We start from the raw sequence: 15,243 nt of genomic DNA, 5'->3' as shown, positions 1-15,243 counted from the left end.
CCCAAAAATACCTTCTCATTATCAGAAGATTCTCAGTTTCAGACCTAAAACTCAAAGTCAAGTAGGGTTTTGCATAAGCAAGGGAGATGGGAGACGACAAATAAGTAGCAATATTCACCAATTATGTACAAGGCAGATGAAAACAAAAAATACAAAGACCAATTTACATGACGAAGTTTCACCTGCAAACTCGAAACGTAATATATCATTCGATGGCAAGACAGTAACAGCATTGAAAATTGATTTCACCACAAACTACCTTTGATAGGATGGCTATTTATATCTACATCTTTCCAATTGTGGGATGCTGCCTGAAAAATGCCAGCAGCTTGAATCTTCTATATAAGATAACAACATCACCGAATCTAGGCAGGCTCGCAAGGGCGAATTGCCCAAAGTGAACTCAGATCCCTAAGCCGTTGGAAGTATTCTCCTAAAGCAAGAAGGCCTCGAGCTGCCTGGTGTGTTGTTAAGATCCGAGACATCTGCTGCAAAGTCTCCTGGCGTAGATGGTCCGCCTGTTAAAACAGATAGTTGATGTTAGATGTGCCAACAAGCCCAGTTGCTTGACTTCATTCAGAAAGCTGGGAAGCATAACTTCAAGCACAACCAATTTTGACCTAAATGCTAGCAAAAAAGTTGATGCACCTCCATCTGCATAACAAGATTATTTCAGGAAGGCACCAATATTCCTTAATGAAATTTGAGAATGCCTTTTTCCCTGAAATTGAAGTGATCACTTCATGAAACCCAGTTGATTGGCAAGAACATAAATTATGGATTGCGTATGTGTATTGTGAGTGCAGGAGAAGATGCAAAAGAAGACCTGCTGCACAAAGCGGACCAGATCATTTCGCTTCTCCGTTGCAGTTTCCTTGTGAGGCGAGTAACTGGCTTCACCCAATTGACCAGCTGCCACAGTCTCTGCTAGAGTTTGCTGGAGTTTCTCCATTCCTTGTGAAAGAGCATCTTCAGCTTGCTGGCATGATTGTCTAAGATTAAGAGCATTCACAACTTGCTGTTCTGACAAGGGCTCAATGTGAGGCAAGAGAATCTGTAATCAACATAAAAGCAATATAAAATATTACACAGCTTGCTGGCACTTCAGGCATGAATTCTGCCTAGCATATCCAGCGCAAGACAAAAAAAGAAAAGAAAACCACCGTTTTGGAGTAACAAGGGCCACAGCCATTTTTACTTCAACCACAACATTTTCAGCTCCAATAATCTCTAACTTGGAATAAATGAAATACTTGCAGCAAAAGGGACAGTGGCCAAAAACCAACTGTAAAATTAATTAACCAGACTGCCAATAAGTCACACACTTTAGCAATTGCCAGCATAATGCTCAACATACACTGAACCTAGCATCAGCGCAAGCTACAATGCATTCAGAAGTTCAAAAGCACCCCCGTATACTTAACATATGAATAACTTTCAATTGATAATTTTAAATAATTAATCCAGCACCTTAAGAAGTTCTGAAGGGCGAAACCCTCCAATCCACAATAAAAACCTTTCCGCCGATGATTTCCACAAGCCAGACATCACATAAAAAACGTCAGCTTTAGCTGCAGTTGCTTTCATGCGAAAAAGTTCAGAATAGTGGCTCATGCCTCTTTCTACAAGTATGTGGAGCTCTGCGTCACTGATATGAGCATTTAAAGCTATTCTCATGTCACAAATATGTCTATTTTGCCCCTCCAACCAGTGCCCATACTCCATCTCAAAAGTTGGGATCTCTGAAGAATCCTCAGAGTCAGCATATGGTTGATAGAAAGAACAAAATTAGAGATAAACTACAAAAAGCAAAATGTCCTTCAGAAATTTAAGGGCAAAAATAATCAGATTGAGCGCATAGAGAAAGTGCTGACATTTTTCAGGACAGATTCATGTACAACAGCAACCTCTCAAGACCATATTTTAAGTGCCAACTTGGGGCATAAGTGAATGATGAGCATGTCACTAATAAAGATTTTACGTTGATAGCAAGCAGAAGCTGTAGACAATATATCAAGGGGGTGTTTGGCATGTCACGTTTTAAAAAAATCTTGAATTTTTTTTATCGTAAATTAAATTTTAAAAAATAAAAAATATATATTTTCATGTATTTCAAATAAAAAACACTTTAAAAAACAACATCTACAACTGTAGGAAAGCATTTTACTTTTTATTTGCCATTGAACTCGTTCTTTTAACATAATACATAACAATAATGCATGATCAAGTCACAAATATATAAATTAAATAATGTAGCAAATTACTTCTACTTTGAATGGTCTCCTTTGTTCATGTGAGTTCAAACAAACTGACAAATTTTCAACCCAAATAATTTTACAAACATCTTAACAACTATCTCCCGTCCCTTCTTTTTATAATATTGTTATTGTCCAGCAAGAATCAACAAGAGTGTAAAATACTAACTTGTAGGCGTTACAGAAGAAGAAGAAGACGGGAAGCTAAAAAAAAAAGCGGAACATTAATGATCGACAATATCTTAAAAGGTTTATGACATAAAACATTTGACAAAGCCTACTGCAAAGTGAGAGAGATGTGATTTCGGGTAGACAGACCGCCATGTGGGAGTGAGACAGCAGAACTAACGGTAATGAAGTACTTAGGCAAACGTATACCTGAGTTTGTAGCTCCACCAAAGCCTAGCTGACTGGTATCTACTCCACCACCTATATACAGGCCCTGTTGTCTAGCTCTGTCAAGCTCCTGCTCCAACTGAAGGAGCTTCGTACGACTTGATTCTAACTGCTGAACATAAGCCTGTAAGGAAAAATTAAAATCAAATTTAGTAACACCACACCTCTTCGCTTTTAGGCCATTGGTTTTTATTTCATGGTCCTTCCTACCTTCTTCCGTAAACGGCTTTTACGAGCAGCCTCGCGATTTTGTGCAAGACGTCTTTGCACCTGTAGGAAGTCATGCGTGAACTAATTATGAAGCAAGTATTTATATTATTCCAGAAAGAACTCTCAAAGTTAATTTTTTGACATCTGAAAACATTGGAAAATGAGGATATTTCTATCAGTATATAGCAAACAACAGATCCCAAAATTTATGAATGAAAACAGTATAAATATGGATAATATTCAAACGTTCAAATAAATCAGATTTTTATCATCATCAGAAAGAACATGAAATTATTTCAGGGTTTAAATCTTGGCATAAGATCTCAAATGAATGGTGATTGAAACTAAAGTTAAGACCTCGTTGGAGAAAGAAGACACGAAAATCAAAAGATACAAGACAACCCGCCGATCAAGGGGTGGTAGCTCATATCATGGGAGGAAGTAGGTTTAGTAGAACTTGAGACCATAGCTATATCTGATAAGGTATTTATTTTCGGAGTAGAGAGAGAGAGAGATCCACAGCCAAGGACACCGGCACAGACTTTACCTTATCAGAAGGCTTAGATGCTTCTTGATCATACTTGTTAGAAGGTCCAAGCGTACCTTGTGAAGTATCCTCTGACTAAAGACAAGTAAATAACAAATATGTTTCAGCTTGTAAATCCAAAAGCATAGCCAAATACAAGAACTGAGGACGAGCTTCCAACAATTTTCACCTGATTGTCTAGCTTTGTGTCTGGTGCTATAATTATCGATGCAGATGGATTTGGATTACCTGCTATAAACATAGTAGAAGTACTTGTATTTCTATTACTCTTGAAGTTTTCTCCCCACATACCAATCTGGTGCATAGGGTCATAAATGCCCATCCTTCCGGAGGTTACGAACTGAGTGGATGTAGAATTCATTCTCCCTGGACTTGTGATGGAAGCAGATCAATGAGCTTTTGGCATATATGCAGAGGAGAAAATAATACAAGGTGCTGGGGTTCAATTGACAGCGGAAGAGTTTCTGTAGTTGGGACAGGAAGTCACCACATTAAGCTGTGAAAGAGATCTGAGTAAGGAAAAACACAATAAGACACAGACTGGCAAAATATAAATTGAATTGACAAGCTTAGAAGGGCAAAAAAGGCGAAGGAAGTACATGAGATCCCAACTATACCAGTCTGGTATCTTAATGCACGTCACTATTCATGGCTTTTTGAAACCTTGGGAGGCAAAAGTAAACGCAGATTTATAGCAGATAAAGAAGAATCTTAGGTTCATGGAAGTGTACACCCACTAATAGTTCACTGAATGGCATTCTGCAGCGAGGAAAAGTCTATGTGAATGTGTTCTATCAAAACACTCACATAACATTCATACGGAGAAACAGATTACCGAGCACGGACCCTTTCTTTCCATTTTTTGTAGTGTCTCGACCATTCCTAACCCACCATTTTTGGATCTACCGTGTACTTGTCTCACTTGACATGCTTATGGTGGACCTGGTCCTACATGCATGGTTTACTATTTAGGGAGGAAATCTCCAAACATGTGGTATCTTTAACCACTACCACCACTTTTACCAAGTCAGAACTTCCCAAAAATACTCGGAAAAAAGGCATCATGCATAAAAACTGAAAGGAAAGGGAACAGAGAAGAGAATGAAGAAACAAGTCAACTAGACTGTTGTATCGTTGTTGACAGTAGTGATAAATGGACTGCACACAACTGAGAGCAACCAAGCTCTCTAATTGTCTTAGACAAATGATGATCGAGGTCGAAGGCACAACTCCAAACTGGCAAAATCATACGTTTTGAAAAGGATAACAAACAAATGAAAGTCAATGATGGAACATGCTTATGAAGTTACAACAACAAGGCCTGTGAAAACAGAGGAAGTCTCGGCAACTAGAGAAAGTGTGTGACCCAAAACACATCCTGTGGCTTTTTCCACCATCAACTTTGAGAGTTATCACAAAAGCACAAGATTAATCTTTGGTGCAGATGAGAATTGCAACTCTGAAAGGCCAAAAACAGTAGAGAATTATCCTAATTCCACAACTATATTGGAGTTTCGGTTATTAGACCGAAGCAGAACATCTGCTGTCTTTGAAGGGAAGGCTGGAAGCAAAACACCTGTTTGCCTCTAAAGAATAGCAATCATACATCAATTTTTGCTTCCAACTAGCCCAGAAACTGTAAAGAAACATGTTGAAATAAAAAAGAATGGCAGAACACATTCAAAAACTCGAAAAAACTTGGACATCAAAAAGAACTCTTCTTCCGATCAATCAATGATTCTTAGCTTTCATCACCATAAGCTTAACTCAACTATCCAACATCTTGTAGGCAACAAACAATCCAAAACCATATCAAGTCAAACATACAATCATCACACAAGCAAGACTTTTTGGCCATAAGAAAACACAGCAAAAAAAAAAACAATAAATTAATAAAAAAATACATGAATACATACAAACGTATAATAATATAGTATCAGCTTGAGATAAGTACAGTTGAGTTCTCCTAGCTAAGCCTGGACTTGAAAAGAGCAGAGCAGCTTGAAAAGGATTTGATTTCCTTATCTTTCTCTAGCCCTTTTCAATTTTCTCAACAACCAAACGAACTCTCTCAAAAACAAACAAGAAGAAGGCAAAAACAAAACAAAAAAAACAGACCTTTTTTCAAATCAAAGCAACAAGAGAGAAACTTTCCCGCCTCTGAAACTGCAAGAGGTAAAGGTAGAGGCAGTTTTTGGAAATTTTCTGAACTGAAAGCCAAAGAGAAGAAGTAATATAATTTGTTGCAGTAATTCTCTCAAAACCACTATTCCCATCATCATTTGCAACAAGAATCGAAATGGCAATAAGACATCTTAAAAGAGACTCTCCTCTTCAATACTGTTCTATATTCATTTGTTTATTTTCTTTCTTTTTATTTTTTTTATACGTCTGAAATTAAATATATTGTATTTAAATTTCAAAGATAAGATATACTCTCCAACTTTCGCCCTAACATAATTTTATTCTAAATACCTGAATTCTTAATGAAGTTAAACATTGGTCCATGTTTTTTTTCTAGTAACGCAATAGTCAAATCATAGTCCCCTCATTTTATTATTATTATTATTATTATTATTATGAACAAGCTAGTTGACTGGAGTATTGGTTCAAATTCCTTCAAACGATTATAAGAAAAAATGAATATAATCTTGTGTGAAATTTTCTTGGTGTTGATTGTTAAGTACCTTTACTTTTACTTATTCCATCAGACAAAGTTATTTAATCAATACTTAAATTAACCATTACTTTATAATTGTGCTATTTGCGGATGAGATAATACAATTTCAATTTAGTAAATATTATTATCCTGAGAAAATAAGAAAATACTATTCAATTCATGGGATTACAAATTGTTAAGTTTATTTATTTAATTTATTTATTATGTCATAAAAACTCATCTTTCATTTTGCAAGTTAACTAATTTCATTGTAATTTTCATCATTACAATTAATCAAGTATAATTTGGCACAAAAAAAAATATCTTAGATAAGAAAGATATATTACTTATTTTATATAAAAAAAAATGTTTTAAATTCAATTATTAATTAGTAAATACTTCGGTCATAAACCTTATTTTATTATTTTATAAATTTAAAGATACCATAATTCATTGTTTTATTTATTTAAATAATAATTTTAACTTAGACAATTTTTTAAATAAAATAAATTATATCATGGATATACTATCGACGAGAGTCCTTTTTTTTTCATTAAATATATATTTTTTTAAAATAATTTGTAACTGCCCTCTAATTTATTTTTTATTTAAATTTTTATCCTCATTCTTTTAATTATTATTTTTTATTTTAGATCTTTTTGTACAATTTATTTTTTTATCCAATTTTATCTTTCAGCATTTGATTTATTAGGGATAGGCTGTCATGATTTTTTCATGTATATTGCTCTTAGTCTAATGACTCGGTCTAATGAAGTGTTAATGCAGGTTGATTTTTTTTTCTTTTAATTTTATTATTTATCATTAGTTTTTTGAAAATAAAAATTAAAAAAAATCATCGTTGAACATTGGTTTTTCTCATACTTTTATTTTTCTGCCTTTTATTTTATTCAGTTAATTTTATGCATGTGTCAATTTTTTTTACATTCATCTCTTGCTTTTTCTAGTTTTAATTTTAGTTATTGTTAATGATTATTTATTTATTTATTTATATAAATACTTCTTAATTTATTAAATTAGATTGCATGCAAAATCTTTTCAATTTGCATTTAGGATTTGTATTTAGAAAGTGACTGTTATTTATTTCCGCGGATGATGTTTTATTTACATTTAAAAAAACATGTATATTTAATTTTTTTTTGTGAAAACAATAGCCAAACCGCGATGTAAGTGAGTGACAAATAGCTAGTTAAGTATCAAAATTCGTGCATATTGTATACTGTAGAGATGTGCCTGGATTGGCCTCTATCATGTGTAAGTTTGATTGATTGTCCTGCACATGCTGACCATAATTCATCTTGATATATCTCCAAGGATACAGGTCTATCTCTTGGTTCTGCTTGCAATCCGCATGTGACTCGTTCTTCTCTTACTGACGAATAGATCATTACTAACTCGCGATATACTATGGGTTAGGTTAAATATTTCCTAGCACGAGAAAAATATTGAAGCGACCCTAACATTCTAAAAGAATCATGAAAAAATAAAACACTCGAGTTATTAACTTGGTTGAATAAATTTAGTTTATTTAATATTATAATTAAAAAATAAATTAAAATTAACAAAAAAATAAATGTTTGTAAATATTATAGAAAGATATTCTTCAGTATCCTTAAAAAGTCATCTATGTCTTATTTAATAACAAAACAAAAACTGAATGTGAATAAATAATTTTATAAAAAATAAAAATAAAAAATCAAAGCGCAATCTCCGACAAATCAAACGCTGAATGATGAAATTAAAAAAAATAATAATTTAAAAAACAATAAAAAAAAACAATCTGAGCCCACCTAAGTCAGCCAACCAAATTTGTGACTTGATCATGAGATTAAGATAATCTTGTAAAAAGAAAATTAAATAAAACTATGAAACTCAATTTTCAAATTAATTCAGTGTTGAGAAGGAGAGACTAGAAAAAAAAAACTATATTCATGGATTAACTCGAGTTAACCCGCTAAACCGATGTCCCGAGACTTAAGATCAAGAGAACCCCATAGAAAAAATTATGAAATAAAAATATGAAGTCTAATCTTCAAATGTTGAATGCTATAATTAAAAAAAATCAATTTTAAAAAATAAGTTAAATTTTCAATCAACTAAATATTAAAAAATAAAATAATATAAAATAAAACAAATAACTATAAAATAATAATGATTAAATTTGATATAAAAAATAAAAGTACAAATCACCCTGTGAATTCACAATCAAGTTTTTAAACATTACATTTTATAACTTTGATCGAAGCAGATTCTCTAAAAGATAATAATACCCATGCGACTGCATTCTTTATATTACATGACACCAAACACACAACTCATGAAAAATTAAAGCCATCCGTAACAGAGCATTAGATTAAAGTAATAATCTCAATTATTTTATTCTTAACTGAGAATTGCATGGTACGTCTTCTTAGAATTTCACCTTCAGTAGAAAAAATAAAATAAAATAAAATAAATGGTTTACTTACTTTCCTGAAGTAAGTTGCATGGAAGGCAACAGAAACGTACAATAATTAAAGAAAACTTTTTAAAATAAAGAGTGCTTCTACTTTGCATAAAAAAAAATGGATGATAGGTCCCACTACAGCTATAACTTGTATGCTATTAATCTAATTCTTTGTATAATTTTGGATGACCATAAGTTAAACTTGAGATTTAACTTAATATTTTTTTTTTGGTCTACTTATAAGGTTGAAGTTTGAGGTACACTGAATCCCCTATCTCAAATTCTTTTTTTTGTTCTTTCTTTGTCTGTAACATATGTTTCATTTCATGTCTGGTCGTTTTTTATTGTTTGTTTAATAATTGATCTATTTTAGCCATTTTATGAATTATCTTTTTGAATATAGACAATATTGTAGTTTTTTATATAGTTAATTCTTTGTTTGGTGGAGGGTATTCATATAAAGCTTGAAAATAACTCATCTTAATAGAAAAAATAAAATCTTGATTTGTATCATCATTGAGCCAATGACAACCAACAATGTCATTTATTTATATTGTATATTGTCATACATTTCGCATTATTATGTGAGTTATATGATGAACTCATTAACAGCTCCACCTATAACAACTTAAACAAATCATTTCAAAATTATATATTTAATGAAATAACTTTTAATAATTCATGGTTTAGGGAGGGAGGGAGGGGGGGTCAAATTAAATAATTTTAACTTAGACAATTTCTAAACCATCAAATGGACTTTTATTTATTTATTTATCTTGCTATTCTTTGTTTTATTGAGAATTTTATAATCTGAATTTTGAGTAGCAGTAAAGAATAGAATGTTGTTAATTATTGACTTGTTCGCATTATTTTATGTCTTTTGATACATCATGGGCTACAGAGAGTCAAAGTTTACACGTACGCTTCCACTAACGCTAATATGCGCACCGGATGATCTGTCACTACTCCCCCCTCCATGCTTAACCTGCGCACCTCCACTGCGTTTGTACATTACGTCACTTTCCGGCGAGGCTTTCCAGTGAGTCCAGCAAATTTATTGATCTTTTAAGGGTAGTTATGTTGTACCGGGACTTGAAATTTTGAGATTTGACTCATTTGAGTTTAAAGCGATTTTACACGCTCATATAAGGAGCGTGAGTCAGGGATGTCAGAGAGATTGTTATAGCCGGAGATTTTATCTGTATTGTTACAGCGTGGGATCACGCATTGATTTCTGGCGAGTAGGAACGTTTTTGCCTAGATTGGCATACCAACGGCGACTATTGGATTCGATGCTCTATTTTTTGTACCTCAAAGTCAGCGAGTGTTAGGGAGTAAAGTAATTTTTTATTTTTTTTATGTAAAAATATATTTAATTTTAAAAAATATTAAATTAATAGTTTTATTTATAGTTTTGATAAGTTGGTATAAAAAAATTATTTTAATATATTTTTAAATAAATAATATTTTCAATTACAATATTAAACCTACACTGCAGCACATGATTTGAGAAGTCATGCTAAAAGGAAAAATAATGATGATGGGCAATTGAGTAGAATTTAACTAATTTTACCAAATATTATTACGTAACTGTCTCTTGAGAATTTTCATTTATTAAATAATTAATTCCATTGAATCATGTAAATCTAATTGTTAAATTCTTGAATAAGAATTGAATTGGGGAACATTTTAAAGTAAAACTAGCATTATGCATGGTGAGATGTTAGGAAATGTTTGAAGAAATAAGAATTTAATTAGATGTATAGAAAGTAATTCAAATATCAAATTTTAATGTTTAAATAAAATATCATAGAATTTCATCGAGAGGGTAATCTCAACCATGAATATATAAGATTAATTAATATATTTATTAATTAATCAATCTTATATGCATATATTGGTCGTTAACTTCAGGACACGTGAGATTAATTAGTCGAGGTGCGCGCAAGCTGACCCGAACATCCATATTAATAAAAAAAATAAAAATTAATTCATGCATATTTTGTATAGCGCTCATAAGTCATATAGTTGATTATATTAATTTTTATATAGTCATAAGAACCCTAAACAAAAATATAGTGAAAAGGCTAAAGTAAATAGAAAGGAGAACAGAAAAAAATATTAACTTTTATGTTCATATGAGATTTACAAGCCATTTTCACAAACATGTTGCATTGTTCTAGATGGAAAGAAAAAAGCTTTGATAAAGACCTGAATTAGCAATAAGGAGGCTAAGTACTCCACTGAATTTGGCAATCAAGAACTAATCATTTCCTTCAGAACCATACAATATTAATCAAGACCAAAAAATATATTATCTAAATATACTTATAGTACTTCATTTGTTTTTAGAGATTATCTAGTGAAGATTACCCAACTAATTAGAAAAATAAATAAATAGGAAAAAACCCAAATCTTATTTAAGTAATTTTTTTTGTTACATGTCTCCCGATCAATTATATTATAAAGTTGGGTGATCCTACCTAACAAAATCCATGCCATATGGCTGGCTCTTCATGCCCTACAGGGACAAGAGTGACCTCAACATACATATATATATATATATATATATATATATATATATAGAATACACAAGTTGCTCGTAAAATATTAATAGGTGTGCTGCCTGCTGTCCACTGTCATATATTATGAATTACACTTTGTACTTAGGAAAACCATAATTTTCTTGGCTTATTTGCACCAATAATTTAATTACCCTTTGAAGCTAGAGCCGGCTTGTGTTGGGTATTTTATATACAAATAAATTGCCCGCGCGCGCACACATCAAGCAAGCCAAGCCAGAGACTAGCTAGTTCAAGATCTAATTGCATTCACACTAGAGAAAGAAATCATAGAAATTAATAAAGAGGAATGCCGATGCTCTATATATATATATAATTAAGAAAATCGATGTTCAAGAAATCTCCCTTCAGCCAACAAAATCGATGAATATATTCATCGTACCCTCCTTTTATATATATATATATATATATATATATATATGCATGCGAAAGAATATCTTTTAAATGATGTTAACAGGCGAGGGAAGAATGTTTAAAGGAAAATATACGTGTCACAATTTGGCTCTCCTTTTCTTTCATTAAAAATCTTTTCCAAGGTCTATATATATATATATATATATATATATATATATATTAATTAAATGTGTGTTTGGTATTGCGGTAGCGGTAGCGGTTTGAAAAAAATTGTTTTATAAAAAGTACTTTTAATTGAGGTTGGTTTGAAAAAATAGGTGTTTGGTTAAAACTGTGGTTAAAATTGAGATTGAAAAAAATTAGTTTAATCTGTTTGGTTAAAAATGCTTTTGAAATTGAGGTTATAAAATAATTTAAAAATATATATTAATATTGATGGTTTTAAATTTAAATATTGTAGAATTAATTACTCCTATTACATCATAAAATAAATAATACTATATATAAAATATTTTTTATTATTCTATTAAACAATTTATAATTTTATTATGTATAAAATTCATCCGATAAGAACTACAGTTTTCATACGCGTAATAAAATTAGATAAAATATTATCAGGTATAAAATTAATATTACAGTGCGAGTAAATTTAATTCACTTTACACTAATTTTTCAAAAAAAATATTGTTAATATCACAGTGCGAGTGAATGTAATTTAATCTAAACTAGTTTTTTTAAAAAATATTAAAAAAATTTACACCCTAAAAAAAAAACAAACTTGTTCACGTGAACAGTGTAAGAGAATTGCACTGTTTTTTAAGTGAACAGTGCAACTTTCTGCACTGTTCGCATGAACAGTGTAATTAGCATATATTGTTCATGCTAATTGCACTGTTCAGTAGAGTGCAATTAGCATGCACAGTAAACACAAAGCAGCAAAATGCAGCTTTTTCTTTTCTGCGTGACAAACGCAAAAAACATGTGGAGCCCATACACAGTAAATTGTGTATTTTTTGTTACCAAACGGCTACAAACTGCGTTTTAATTAAAACGCAGCTGCAGCCGCGTAAACAAACTAACCTCTATAGTGAATATATTCACATAAAGCCGGTTTGAGAGAATAATGAATCTCCAATGAATAGATAAAATATATATATATATATATATATATATATATATATATATATATATATATATATATATATATATATGCCTTGAATGGTTCGTTCGAAGGATATGAAAATGGGAGGAAGACGAAATTAAGATGTGTCAAGCTCTGTGACACTTGTTCCAAATCTTTTCCAAACTAAGTTCCCCATGTACATCATGGCCCCATGCATGAGCTCACTTGTCCTCCTCCCCATGCATGAGCTCACTCCTCCTCCTCCTCCTCCTCCCTCCCATTTCTAGAGGATGTTCCAAACTCAGTTGTCAAACCGACACCACCAAATTGGCATAGCCTTTTCGAAAGGAAAAATGAATGCTACAGGTACGCATTACAGAGACAATGATAGAAATTTTATCCGTTATTCACAGCGGGTGATATAATTTTATATTTTATAAAAAAAATTATATACATACAAGTTTTTCCAACTTGTTTTTGTAGTTAAAAAAAATTATGTGTTAATAAAAAATTTAATATATACATGTAATCAAATAAATAAAAAATTATATGTTATAATAAATGAGGAAAAAAGGTCATTAGTAATCGATAACTAAAATAAAACTGGAAAAATCAAGAAACAAATGTAGATCATAATTTTTAATCTCACAACGGGACATTTACTTGGATGTGTTTGCTAAATTTGTTTATTAAAATAATTTTTTCATTCAATTAAATGATAATAGAAATAGACAGACACGTTAAATTGATTGAATAAAATAAAAAAATAAAAAATATAATGCAAAGCTGCACATATTAGAAATATTATTTGAAAATAATTTTTTTATTTTCAAAAATAAAGTTCATCTATACAAAAGATAAAAAAAAATTATAAAAAATTATAGATTAATAAAAAAATCTCTTCAAAAATTAAATATACATAAAATATTTTTTTAAAAAATCTCTATCTAAAAAACGTTAAATAAGTAAAAAACAATTATAGATGAGTGATATTAATTGAAACATAAATTTAAAAATTATTTAAAAAAAAGACATTAAAAAAATATATCAATTAAAAAAATCAAAATTAAAGAAAAAATTAATAGCCTGGGTGTTATGGCTTAACTTGTTAAACCTGTGATTCGCGTCATGGACTCAACTAAGTTATTTTTTTCTCTTACACACACACACACACAGTGCCAAAAAAGAGCCTAGGTGTGTGAGTGGGCCTTCAAGCTCAGGGTCGCGCGTGTAGGCTTGGTTTTAGTTTTTTATTTTTTAAAAGGGAGGACAACAAATGTTTTTTAAAAAAAACAACGTGTCATCTGTGAGCCGAAATTCTAGACACCACTATGGTAGCAAAACAAAACAGGACAATGTTTCACTTTGCTCTAAAAACCCAATTTTTAAGCCATTTCAACAACAAAAAACCCAAAATCAAACCCCTTAGATTTATTTTTCTCGACCTAAATTTTTCCTTTCAGACAATATTGAGACTCTAAAACCATTGTTATTAAACCCGGCCTGATGGGTCAACCAGGGATCCGGTTGACCTGGTGATTGGATCGGTCTGGGTTTGTTAAAAGACCGTCTGGTGCAACAACCCGGCAAAACCCGGTCGACCCATGACCCGGGCGAGACCCAGTGTTTTTTTTTTTCAAATGTGGTTTTTCTCCTGTATCCTTTTTTTTCATATTTTTTAGTTGGTTATTAACACTTTTTAAAGTTCACTATATAAATATTAGAAGAAAAAAGTTGTTTTTTCAATGTGGGATTTGAAACCCTTTTGTATATATACTTTATGTTCACAAGAAAAAAGTTATGTTTTTTCAATGTGAAATTTGAAACCCTTTAGCATATATATTCTATGTTCACAAGAAAAACAATTATGTTTTTTCAATGTGGGATAAAAAACCTTTTGGTTTAAATACTTCAACTTAAAAGGATAACATAGTATCTTTTCAATGTGGGATTTGAAGTCTTTTAGTATATATAATCTATGTTTACAAGAAAAAAATTATGTTTTTTCAATGTGGGATAAAAAACTTTTTAAAATATTCTTTTAAACTTTATTATTTACAACATGTTTAGCCTATATTCACATAGATTTTTTCTTAATTTTATTCATATGAAATATTAAAACTTTAAATATTTTTTTTTAATTTTTCCGGGTTGACCCATGAAACTCAAGACCCTGCCACCCCCGGATCGGGTTTAATAACTATGTCTAAAACACCATCATCAAACCTATCTCATGAAACCAGAAAAATCCATTTTAGTGGTCGAAAGTGGCTTGAATGATGACTTTCCCTGATGACTTTTCCTCATCACCGGAATCTAGCAACCCCTCTCCTTCCCATCTCTCTAACCAGGGATCAAGAAATAACACATTTAAACATTTGTACAAAAGTGATTTTTTGAAATTTAAAAGATCTAAATTGTATAAATTATATTATTTTTAAAGTTCAAAGATCTAAGTGTATATTTTTATGAAGTCTTTGGCACAACATCATGTTTGACGTTGTTTTCATTTCGATCTCTCTTCTTCCAATTTTATTATTGTTTAAGAAATCAAAATCAATTGTTCTTCAATTAAGGTCAAATCATCCAAAATAAAACTTTAAGAATTAAAATAAATTATTAAAAAATAAACAGTAAATCAACATTATTTTGT

The 15,243-nt window shown here is 31.1% G+C and overlaps 1 protein-coding gene across 8 annotated transcripts; it reads right to left on the bottom strand.

Annotated features, from left to right (window-relative positions):
* Positions 1–51: 51 nt before the first annotated feature.
* Positions 52–5,739, bottom strand: LOC7486326 (transcription factor TGA1). Of its 8 annotated transcripts, XM_052453039.1 has the most exons (9): positions 5,527–5,738; positions 4,008–4,356; positions 3,578–3,917; positions 3,409–3,483; positions 2,862–2,921; positions 2,634–2,775; positions 1,471–1,742; positions 827–1,054; positions 52–518 (listed from the first exon to the last, which is right to left on the bottom strand). In XM_052453039.1, the coding sequence occupies exons 3-9, from the start codon at positions 3,767–3,769 to the stop codon at positions 366–368; spliced, it is 1,122 nt and encodes a 373-aa protein (XP_052308999.1). In that variant the 5' UTR covers positions 3,770–3,917; positions 4,008–4,356; positions 5,527–5,738; the 3' UTR covers positions 52–365. The 8 variants fall into 8 exon arrangements, with proteins under 8 accessions (XP_052308999.1, XP_052309002.1, XP_052309003.1 ...); XM_052453042.1 differs by lacking the exon at positions 4,008–4,356 and having other exon boundaries at positions 5,527–5,739; XM_052453043.1 differs by lacking the exon at positions 4,008–4,356 and having other exon boundaries at positions 3,578–3,904; positions 5,527–5,739.
* Positions 5,740–15,243: the final 9,504 nt, after the last annotated feature.

This window comes from Populus trichocarpa, chromosome 5, assembly GCF_000002775.5.
Source record: "Populus trichocarpa isolate Nisqually-1 chromosome 5, P.trichocarpa_v4.1, whole genome shotgun sequence".
Lineage (NCBI taxonomy): Eukaryota > Viridiplantae > Streptophyta > Magnoliopsida > Malpighiales > Salicaceae > Populus > Populus trichocarpa.
The sequence above is the reverse complement of the archived record's forward strand: the minus strand, read 5'-3'. Positions and strand labels throughout refer to the sequence as shown.

Bases quoted from the DNA above. Each gene is read 5' to 3' on its own strand.
- LOC7486326 (XM_052453042.1), bottom strand. From the start codon at position 3,769: ATGAATTCTACATCCACTCAGTTCGTAACCTCCGGAAGGATGGGCATT. The intron at 2,922-3,408 runs GTAAAGTCTGTG...GACTTCCTACAG, and splicing joins CATCTAAGCCTTCTGATAAG to GTGCAAAGACGTCTTGCACA. The intron at 2,776-2,861 runs GTAGGAAGGACC...TTTTCCTTACAG, and splicing joins AAAGCCGTTTACGGAAGAAG to GCTTATGTTCAGCAGTTAGA.